Source organism: Rhopalosiphum padi, chromosome 3 (genome assembly GCF_020882245.1).
Source record: "Rhopalosiphum padi isolate XX-2018 chromosome 3, ASM2088224v1, whole genome shotgun sequence".
NCBI lineage: Eukaryota > Metazoa > Arthropoda > Insecta > Hemiptera > Aphididae > Rhopalosiphum > Rhopalosiphum padi.
In genome coordinates, this window is record NC_083599.1 from 30,681,508 (window position 1) to 30,694,557 (window position 13,050).

A 13,050-nucleotide genomic window follows, 5' to 3' on the forward strand; every position below is an offset into this window, starting at 1 on the left:
ATAAATTATTGTTTTTATTTTATTTTAATGAGTATCTACCAAAATACCAAAAACAAAACTATTGCTGAAAAATAAAAATATTCGGTGGTTCAAATTGTTTTGTTTTCTTAAAAATTATAATGATAACAAGAAAAATGTATATAATAATGTAGTTGTTTTTAGGAAAACATTAAAAAAAACAATTATCGTAATAATAAAATACTTTTTAACTGATATTCAAAGAAATTTTTTCAGAATTCTTCTTGTATATCTCCGACGCAGTAAAATGTTTATCAAAACATCGACATAAAAATAAAATTATAAAAATTCAAAAATTATATTATTCACTCCTATTTCTAGTATTTAATTAAAAACTGTATTTTCAACATTTAGAATACTGTATCATTTAAACGTTTTACAGTGGTGATATAAATTTCTTTTTCAAATGAAAGCTACTTTTTTATTGTAAATTGTCAAGTAAATGACTTTTTTCGTGAACATTGAAGAGTTTTTATTGTAAATTAGAAGTTTTCCAGTTATTAAACTTTTTACACTAAAGACAATAATCCTTAACAATAGTATAACAAAATAATAGAATTTTAAAAATTCTAAAATGTTAGTTTATTAAAATTAAGTAGGTACTTCATATAAAAAGTTACAGGTATTTAAATATATAGTTGTTAAATTGATATACTCGTAAATTAAAAAAAAAAATCAGAATTTTATAAAATACATTGAACGAAAAACAACGTGAGTGGGCATAAATGATAAATTAACCTACATTTCAGTATACGTATGTGTATGCATACGTATATCTTAGACAATTTTGATTAAATTATTATGTTTGAAATATGCAGGCATATTGTATAGTACATTACACAGATATAAGTCGTATTGGTATTATTGCTACCTATGGGTAAAATACTTAAGAGTATATTATGTTAACTCTTAGCACATATTATCGTTTTTTATTATTTACGTTTGCGCTGGATACAATTCGTATAGGTATATATAATATTATACATTATAAATGTATACATATTTATTTATCTATATAATAATATTTAAAATTTGGAATAAACTTACATCGATCTACTAAGTTTCTGAATTTTATATCTCAGGTAATATAACGTTTATATGGGATTCATAATGCGTTTTATTATATTCGTTTAAATCGTAATAAAAGAAATAAAAAAAAAAAAACAAATAAGTACAAACAATTGAACAATTACAACAATGCCTAAGAATTATCTATTGTTTGTTATAATTGTTCAGTAGATTTAACAATTTTAGGGCTCAAAACGAAGAGACACCATCAAAAAATATATCAACTTTAATAGCATAAACAAATTGTAAACTTTAGAATGTTATATCTTCTTTTCTAATGAATGATTTTTAATGATTGCCATATTATCTAATAATTTACCACTTAATAACAAAAAAGTTATTCTGCGTTAATTCTTGTAATTTGAATTAAACTTAACGTAGAAAAACCATAATATAAAAACAATTAAATTATTATGGACCAAAACGTTCTACAGATAAAACCTTTTGGTTGTGAATACATTTTTTTCTACTTAGTTGGAACTTGTTTGTTCTGAATTAAATGCATATTTCCGAGAAACGAAATTCGATTACACAAAAGAGGATTGTTTATAGAATTTGTTATTTTGTTGATAATTAACATTAATTTAATATTGTAATGGTATATAATTATTGCACGGTCTTACAATGGTTGTGAATTAATACTCTTTGGTTATCAGTTAAGAAATAATGGTTTATTTAATTATGTAGATAGTATATAAAATAATATATCTAAAGTTAACCTAAAACTTCTATTTAAATAACAGATTTTCAAATTGTGTTGATTTAGAACATTTTAGTTCACAATAATAAAATGTTTATAATGTACCTAAATGGTTTGGTTATATATTTGTGAAATTAAATAATAAATTATTAACAACTAAATATGAATGTATAAAATATTAAATTAAAAGACCATTTAATTGCGTGTTCACGAATTCCTTCGCTGCTAATATAAAATAGATTGTTGAATAAAAAGGATGAGTATACATTAGATACGTATACTATAATATTTCAATTATACACACGACATTAAGCCTAAATTTCATAAAATATAAATAAATATAACGATATACTACGATCGGTTATTTTTATATTTTTTTGACAATCGTTGTCATCACTAATTCCATAATAATATGATTAAAATAATGAGTGGTATTTTATAGTTTTAATTGTAGTCGTCGTGACCCGATGTGTAGTCATACACGACGACGTATTTACAAGCATATATTATGAAATAGGAAACTTACCTGTATATCGCAGTTTTCTCATTTCTGTACCAAACCACCAGTATGACAGTGTCCTGGGGATCGTGGGGTATCGGTGGCGCAATGTCACACGGCAACGACGCGGTTCCGTGTACGACGGCGAATATCTGTCTCACGGCACCTGTGAATAAATACCACACGGTGATGAGTAACATGATGGAAATATTGTTTACGTAACCAAGATAATACTTTTTTCGGTAAGGGGAGGTGGGAGGCTAATATTTATTTTTGCATACAAAAGCTTAACTGAGATAGCTTACAACACTCTGGTATACTGATGGCGTAGATGTATAATATTTTAAACTTTTGCAGCAACCTTAATGCGAATTATAATTCCAATACATGACTACGTTTCAAGGGAAGTTTTTTTCTGCAACTAAGAGTGGAACAGCATAGTCTCAGCTGTCATTCTACGGACGATGCATACAATAACTAGACAATTTTCTGTTTCTGTACACTATAGATAAAACTTCACCCTAACGCAATATTGCAAATATGGAGGAGGGGGTTACTCAGTAAATTATCTATATCCTATTACGTAATAAGTTTAAAAAACATTGTAGTAATTTAAGTATTTTTAAAATATAATTTAAGATTTTAAAACCCCTTAGCCCCTTCTTGTCTTGCTTATGTCTAGTCTACACCGTTAACTTAGACATGTTATTCAACCTCTATCAGATAAGTTAATTTGGTGTAAACGTCTAAAGCCGTATAAACAAGATTGTCAAAGAGGTCAGTTCGGTTAATAATTAGTTGTTACTTAACCTATAAATATATATTAAAATTACTACTAAAATGTATGATAAATAGTGTTAACATTAAATTTTAATAGGTGACACACCGGTAATCTACTTACAGTGGCGAAGCCAAGAGGAGGGAGGGGCTAAGGGTGTTATAACCCCCCCCCCCCCCATTGGCCGTATTTTTTATATTGTTTTGAAATTACGTTTTTAGTCACAATAACGTTGTTGTGACGTTTTAAAATGAATTTTTGAGTTTTATGCTGATCTAATAATATGAAAACGTGTATTTTTAAACGTTTTTTTTTTTTTATATATACATTCTAGACCTCCACGTAAATTTTATAATAGACGCCTAGTATTTATTTTTGAGGATGTTGCATTTAAATAATACAAAAAATGGCTATAATCATTTTTCCATTTTATTATTTTATAACGTAAAATACAATTATAATGTTTCCGATTATTACTATTATTGTTTTTATAGTTATCAATATTACAATTTGTATTTATATATTATTATGTTAACGTTTATTTTATTCACAGTTAATGTAGATGAAATAAAAAATAGATATGAAAATTATTACACAAACGCCAAATTGAAATAAAATAATGTTCCCTGTACATTTATTGACACAATGATTAATGGTTAATATCAGATTACAATTATTATTATTACTATTATTATTATGACGTAGGAATATTATTTAAGGTGAACTCTTTTGACAACATTAGATTTAAATGGAAATAATACATTCACGTATATATATTTTTTTAAATTATTATTGTTAATATTTGTCAAGTGAGTGTCATTATTTATGGTATGACGATACATTTGAACACGGTGACACTTAAAAAATGGTGATTTAAACACTTCCAACTTAATTTCAAAAGATTCTAGAAATATATAAATCATAGCAAAAAGAAGAAAACTGCCAAGGTAAGTAGAATTTATTGAAGTTGGTATATTTTATTTTTTTTTGTGCGTTATAAATTTTCGAATTTATTTAAATTATATACTTTTCAAATCCAAGTTATAACTCGTATTTTATATTTAGTAACATTTATTATTTTTAAAAAACATAGTACAGGACATCCGTTGAGGCGTATAAAAATCCCGATTCTTTAGATATTTGTCTGTAACAGAACATAATTGTATAATCTATAGACGCATTAGTTTAATATGATTTTCAGTGAAAATGTTCGATTACAGATTTGAAAGAATAAAACCAACGATAAACTTAAATATTGAAATATATTTATAGTAGTTTACGAGATGAATAGAGATAGACAAAACCAAATTCAAAAAATTGTTGTGTATTTATTAAATAGGAATATCAGACGCTCTGCAATATAGCTGATTAATATTAAAGTCATTACCTATTAGTTATTAACTTCGAAAATTTCATAGATAAATCAGCATTTATCAAAGTGTGGGTCACGGCTCACTAGTGGGTCGTGAACAATTTTTTGAATTATGATGTCAACGATGTTATTAACCATAACAGAAAACAAGCACATACACCTCATTATTAAAAGTATATTTATAAAAATAAATTGGTTATAAACCTATAAAATACTAAATATATATTACAAATTTATACATATTTATATAATACAAATTTTGTTTTTTATAACTACTTTTTGAAAAGTGAAACCATGTGGGTCGCGAAAGATTTTTCAGGGTAAATTTGGGCCGCGGTACTAAAAGATTGAGAACCACTGGATAAAATGTTAGTGTTTACATGATAATTATTTATGCCTTGTTACCACCATTTGCGTAAAACTAGGGACAACACAAAAAGGACAGGAGTTTTGGGTAAAACTGATATTATTATTATTATTATCACCACCATCATATCAGTGTTTTGTTAAAATATCATTATTATAATATTTTGCTTATGGTTAAAAGTTGGTAGTAAATAATAAATTATTATTAATAATTATAATTATTGTTGGTTCATAATCATTTATATGAATATTATGAATCAGAATTGCACTATTGTATTCCGAATTTAGTTACCTATCATTATTTACAATTAAAACATGTCCATTCGATAACATTGTAAAAGAGTAAACCATTGGTCACAAAATGGAAGCCCGCGAACACATTTTATTCGGACCTCAGACAAAGAATAAATAACACATATTATGACAAAATTATATGTTATGATTGTAAATTATTATTTTTGTTAAATATTATTGGTTTTTAAATAACGCGAAAAATTTTCAGATTTCTAATGTAGCACTTCAAAAATATAAATTGGTGACCCCCGGAGTAAATAATAGACTGCAAAAAATAAATTGTTCCTTTAACGTTGGCTAAAGTTCACGCTTTATTTTATTAACCGTAAAATTCATGTTTAATGTTTATATTGGATTAATTTTATATGAGAAATCCATGGATAAATATATAATTTATATAAAACATAAATAAAAATGTATTATTAGTAGAAGTCCTATTTATTTCGCTTTTTTTCTTTTTCTTTTTTTTTGAATTTATAGTAAAAATCACAAACGTAAATTCGAAATACTGCATCATAAATTTTTAAGTAAATATATCGATAATAACGATAATTTTATTATTACGACAATAATAATAACTCGTATTTTATCAAAATACGGCATGTACGAAATCTCGATCGTGGATAATGTGTAGAGTTTTATCGTCCTCACACTAGACTATTACTTATTATTGTATTGCATTTTTACAACTTATTGAACGTGAACGTAATGGTTCAATGACGATTAATATACTCTGTTATAATACTAAATATTTTATATTTCTCAGGAAATCTCCAATGAGGTCAACAAGTACATAATGAAATATAGACGAGGCAAAAACTTGGAATTTCAAATTTTATATGAAAGCATGTTATTTACTTTGTTATGTATTTTGTCTTGGGTACAATACGATGACGTTGAACTTGGTAATAATCATAAGCTACCCATATTATATTATTAAATAGTGGTGATTACCCTGACATCTTATTTTATTAATTCTTAAAACTACTCATTTACTATTGATTTTATAGTTTATTCAAATAGAATACATCAAATACTGGCTAAAAATGAAGTTATGTTGCAATTTAATTTGATAAATTATAATATTCTGCAGGTAACCATATAATCGTACGAAAAACAAATAACAGTTCGTTGTATACGCGTAGAATAAGACATTCACCTATAACAGGCAACTAACAGTACACCAGCGGATTCTCACGAGAGAAAAAACAATTACTGTGTGTTAAATGCGACAAGTGGTTCAACAACACCAGCCATTTAAAGATTCGCCGGCCAACACACACGGCTTAGAATGAGAAACCTTATCAGTGTGAAGTCTTTCAGCCAGAGCAACAATCTGAATGTACACTAGCGGATGTACACAGGTGAAAAACTGTATCATTGCGACTTATGTGACCATATTTATACTCAAAGCAGCACTTTAACAGAATACAAGCGAATGCACATGCGCGAGAAACTATACATATGTGGCATGTGTGGTAAGTCGTTAACTCGCAAGGGTAATGAAGAGATATCGTCAAGCACACATCGACAAAGTCTAATATCTTAGACGAATTAAGTGAAATCTAAATTTTGGACTAGATTTACAGAATTATAATAAGAATAACATTTTTTATGATATCACTTTTCATGAGTTGTTTTTTTTTTTTTTTTTGGTGGGGAGTGGTAATAAAACAATTCATTAAACAAATATATTATCAAGTTAAAAATGTTTGGAAGTAAGATTTTAAAAAATATTGTTTGAAATCGTTAACATAATGATAATTAAATGCATGACATTAAGTTGTAATTAGTTCGATCTTTGTTTGTTATTGTTCGGTCGAAATTGGTGTTGTATAAAAAATGAGGATAAAACACAGAGATCAAATACAAAATTGAGTGTATACTAGTTATCGGATTTTATTATATTGAACTACTAGTATTAATAAATTATACTTTGTCACTAGTAATGGTCAGTGCTCGTTGTCACAGACCTGGTTAGTCGTAACCCGTGGATCGTTACCAAAGAAAATTGTAGCCATTTCCACAGGTTCATTCTTCTAAATTGTTACACGTTCAGTAGTTTTCATTCTATTAAATTCGCATTTTACCGATTTTGGTATTCCTTTGAATTAAAAACAGGACTGAATTCCTTTAAATTCAAAAATATGTGAATTAACGGGAAATAGAATATATTATGACATATTTTTCAAATTATTCAACAATAATAGATTACTTCATAGATCTATCTAATTCATAAATTTATTCCTAAGTTTAGTTCTTTATTTAAAAACAACATAATACTACTATTACTGCTTTAATATAATATTTAAATAATTATATATAATATTATATTATAATATATTACCTATTTAAAACACAATTATATCAAATAGTTGAAAAGTTTTTTTTTCCGATACATTTTACCTTTTATCTTATATATAATATGAGATTCCGTAACAGTTAGTAATAATAAAATAAAAATGATTTGTCTTTTATAATACAACATATAATATGTAATATTATAAATCATGTCATAATAAATGTTATAAAACTGTAAATACAAAAATTTAAGCACTTTAATATGTATTCATATCACTGACCTAAGCCAGACTTATTAAATAATTATATTATTCTTGAAATATAGAAATTTCATGATTATTTTTTCTGTATATAATCACAAGGAAGAATACATTTTAGTTTCATTATTTTATTATATAACGGCGAGTTGTATAGGCAAAATAGCTACATATACTTAATGTCAACAGGTCAACGGAGATTAATACATTTTAATTATTATAATTTATAATATAGTAGGTACTATATTTTTATTGTTAATAGAATTTATTTATCTATTAATAAATAAAATAATGATAAATATTCAACCCAAAAAACATATAGATACATATAATTTTCCAAAATTGTATTGTTTGTATTCAACATAATACACACTGAAAAAAATTAAGACATTTCCTAATAGAAATAATACATTTATCTCTTGAACAATTAACAATGTTAGTTATCAATAATACATTAATATTTTTATGGAATGGTTTTAAGTATATAATTTTTTTTTAAAGATTTTAAAAAATGTGTTTAGCATAATACATTAATAGTATCATAAATATACTAGAAAATCCAAGACCACGAGCCAAATCTGGTCCACCATAATTTTTTATTACAATCACATTAAGTATTTTATACTCTCGCACGTCATTTGACATGTATGTAAATATGAAAATTAAAATATAATAAATAAAATAAATTGAATTTTTAATATATATATATTATATAAGCAATCATATTTCAATTAACATAAAAAAAATTAATATTTAGCCCACCAAAAATATTGTTTTTTAAAGACTAGTAAATATATTTAAAAAAATGTATTTAAAATCCATATTGTTTTGAGTTCAAAAAATATTATGCTATCATATATTATTTTTACTAACAACAATATTATGATATTTAATTTAATATTAAATTTTACATCTTTTAAAAATACACAATAAATAAAAAATATATATATATATATTATAAACTAATAATGTAAATGTCAATATTTGGCCGTAAATTCTAAGTTTTTGTACATATTTTGTGTACTAATTCTTGGAGAAGTAATTTTACTTTTACTTATTCTCTGCGAGGACTTGTTTCGACGCGGTCGGATGAATTAAATGTGTTAGAATCATTTTATGTCCAGAAGAATGTTAAGGATTTTTCTGAATAAAGTAAATTTAAATTAATCAAAACGAAACTTTTTATGGATAATAATCAGAATATTTACGTTGCAAAGTATGCAAAGTAAATGTATTCTAGTTTTATTTGTTTTAAAAGATGTTATCAACTACACTGACCTAAATTCGAACAATGAAATTTGATACTTATTACTTGCAAATTAAATATACTAAAAGAGAAAAAAATTCACTATGAAATAAAATAATTATTTCTTTTTGATCATACCACTAGATTATAATATTATATACAATTCAGCTTTATGGATGTCGAGTAATGGTGGTGTATGTATTACTGTAAGGACCCCCCACACTTTCGTTCTACAATTCTTAACCCTTGACCGCTGCTGTCAACAACGCGTTGAGTTTATATGAATTTTTTTTTTTTAAATTAAATAGATTTTCTCACAAAGTCGACTACAAACCAAACCGACGACTCAATACATTTCGTATTATGCGTGTAAAACACAAATGTTGTTGATGATACTCAAGAAATTTCCAAGGCTTATCGGCATAAAACAGCCTCAATAGAGCGTACAAGAATTACAAACGCATAAGAATGTACTTATATATAAATATAACATGTAATAATAATTAATAGTAGATGTATGTCATGAAAGTTTTATGTTCACATGACACGGTCGTCGTTATTATGTCATATCATCATATTTAACCCTTGATGTTATTTTTCGCTGAACAACCATCATGACCACGGAATTACGCGTTTGATAATTAATAATATAATAATAAACGCGTATGCATTTTATAACTAAAATAATTGTAGGTAGCTTTGCAATTTCGGGAAATAAAATGATTATTTTATTTTAATTGATTCAAATACATAATGATATTTTCAGTAGTTTTAATATTTTTGAAAATAGTAATAATATTTGAAGTTATAATTCAATTTAACAGTTCAACCAGTTGTATAAACAACAAGCATGTAATGAAGATAAATTTTCAAAATTAGCAGTTATGCGAAATGTGTGGAATAAATATATTGTATACAATATTTTCAAAACAAAAATAATATCCGAGTACTACGTTTGGTCAAAATTAATATCAGTTATAACGGTATAAATTTAATTTTACAATTAACATACATTTGTTTTAGTCGTGGTTGGCTTTAATACGATTATGAACGGTAAACTCACCTGCAGCCGATTATTATTATTATTGTTTCGGTGCAAATCATGGAAGTACAAAGTGTTATACTATATAATTATTGTTCTCAGTTGAATCCTGTAGGAGAAGGTAAGTAAAATTACAAAGAATACAAAAATCAGAGAAACTGTTGTCAGTAAAATGTACGTTCAATATGAACAAAGGATAAGGACACGGGGAAATATTAAAAATGAATCGTATAGTTATATAGGACGAGGGTATTTTCGTCGACTCACGGGGGTAGTATACAAACGTCTGCAGGTATAAGGGTTTATATACAACCCTGGCACTGAGCAGAGTTCACCGTTTTAATATAATATTATAACCGACACGTGTACCTATATATAAATATCATACGTTGGCCCCAAAATAGTCAACGGCTCCCTTTATGTTCTCTCTATATTATTATGATATTGTTTATTCGCTCTGATTAAGACTGGACGCTGGAGACGCATTGTGTTTATTTTAATTAAATCTCCGTATCCATGTGTACCGCGCGTATATCTAGGTTCCATACGATATCGTGGGCGAGTAATCATAATAATAATAATAATAATACATGCGAGACAATGATATTTTAAATGTAATTAAAAACATATTATTCGCAGACTATCGTTGTATCAACGCGGGTGAGACTTAAAATATAATTATTTGGTTCATCTACATAGATCGTGTAGAAATATCTTTGAAGTGCATGCAGGCATATCCGGCAGTCTTTCGATAACTTTTAGATAGCCTAATTTAATTGATTCCGGTGCCTACAGTGGCGGAGTTAGGGATGATATCGGTGGCAAGTTTTTTATGCGAAAATCGTGAATAAAATAACCATTCGTTTGAACATTTTTATAAAACTTAATATTTTGCCTGTGATACTCTTTTTTAATAATAAAAAAGTTAATAAAAACGTAAAAAAAATATCTGTTTGTAATTTGTAATTTTTTTTATATATATCATTGTAATTAGTAAATTAAAACTCTAAATATTTAACAATCACACCATACAATAATGTTTTCAGGCAATCAAAGTATGCGTTAACAGTATTTTAAAATTTAATATAACATAATGAATCATTATGTATTATATTGTTTATTTAAATGGTAAAAAAATACTTATAAGAAATTTAAATGGTCCAAAATAAACGCATTATACCAATTACATTGTTATACTATCATATTAATATTGCACAAAATATATTAATGTCTAATGGTTTTTTTTAAACATGTCTTTCAAACGGTGTAAACATATACGAAACTAATTTTTCAGACATCTTATTTTCCGAACAAATCGACCACTCGAAAATCACGTCCGTTATTTTTATATAATTATCTATATTATTATTATAACATATCGTTCTCACGCCATTCGTTTCACGGCTCAGTGTATATTATATATGTTTAGTTTTTATTTCATCGTTTTTGGTTTCCCGCCACATTTAATTTACCGTTCGTTAATTCTTGGAAAATGGATAGGAAGCGAATCGCCGTCAGCAATAATGTCGGTTGTCGGATGGTGGTAGCGTAGAAGCGGCTATAATGAAAACGCGAGGTTATCAAAATGGAAATCGCGACCGTCACTTAGAAGGCACCTCCAAGCTTGTGCGACTCTACTCGCTAAATGGATAATGAAAACTTTCTCGTCGCTTCGACGACGATAACCGCGGGAAAAACATTGTATGAACGACAAAAATGATAATGTCATAATTATATTTTACTATAGTTATAATTACTATAAACCATGTAACAGATATGAAACACCGAAATAATGTTTTTAATATGTGCACACTACACGGTCATATTAATCCTATCAATAATGTATCGTATTAATATAAAATATATAAACGAATTGGAATTTTAACATAACAAATTCTTGTAACGCGTATAGACATAGGCCGGTATGAATCAATTATAATTTTAAAACTATCGGTTAAGCGATATTGTCGATTATTATGTATTATATAATATATATATATTATAATAAAACAGTAGATTATTGAAATCATGTAAGTAGATATTTAATATATACATAGTAATTTGTTTAAAATTAAACACTCATCATTTCACATGTAAAAATAATAAATATTTTAAATTTAAGTCATATTTAAAAACAAAATTTCTGAAAAAAAACATTTAACTCTTCACATTTTTGAATTTTTTATTGTTATTTTATAGCTGTTGTTACTAATTATTAGTAGTTATGTTATGTTAGCTAGATGATGACCAATATTTTGATGAGTATTATATCCTGTGCCACTTCACTCCACTAATAAACTTTAAATGCCTAACTATTTTATTATAATATTTCATCAAACTTTTAATTCAAATTGTTTTTTCTCATATAATATTATACTGAAATAATACTGGTTTACACTCTAAATATTTTCAATGTAATCGATAAACAAACTCAAATTAAATTAAAAATAGAACATTCTGGTATAAAATCTCAATAAGTATACATAATTGTTTTTGTTGAAATTTATTTAGTCAATGAACTAAAATTTAATATAATATAAACATGCTTCGTGGTAAACATAGTATATTCCATTATAAGATAGCGTTTCTGTTTGATTAAACCATAAGAAAAATGATAACATTAAACCTACCAATTTTAAAATTATTTTCATACAACGTTTAAAAACATTAACTTGTATTTTTCAAAAAGGAAATAATAATTTAAAACCATTTTTCGGACGTAAGTGGTTTTTAAACGATTATACGGAAGAGGTTTTCATGGTTTGTCATAATCCGTTGAGCCGTTTATGCCAATCTTTTTCGGAAACATAACATTTTAATTTCATATAAGTTCTCAGTAAGGAGTATACCTATTCATCGTCGACATGAATATTCGTACGCGATGGGTGTTAGTATAACAACAACCATAGCAAAATTTTACAAGCCACATATCGCCATAGCCGTCGTTAATAACTCGATTTTGAACGAATTTTTTTTTTTTGTTTCAATTAAAATATTATGCCCTATCAACAACGAAACGGTGAAAAATAATATTGCGACATTAATTATATATTATTATTTCAGAAACACACACATGCACTTACGGTTGTAGGTTTATTAAAATAAAAAT

At 26.2% G+C, this 13,050-nt stretch overlaps 1 protein-coding gene across 1 annotated transcript in view; it reads right to left on the minus strand.

The window, feature by feature from the left end:
• Nucleotides 1-13,050, minus strand: part of LOC132924642 (uncharacterized) — a 505,044-nt gene that overhangs the window by 148,135 nt on the left and 343,859 nt on the right. Inside the window, exon 2 of the mRNA XM_060989064.1 lies at nt 2,313-2,451. Coding sequence (XP_060845047.1) covers nt 2,313-2,451 — 139 coding nt within the window. The remainder of the gene's footprint in view (nt 1-2,312; nt 2,452-13,050) is intronic.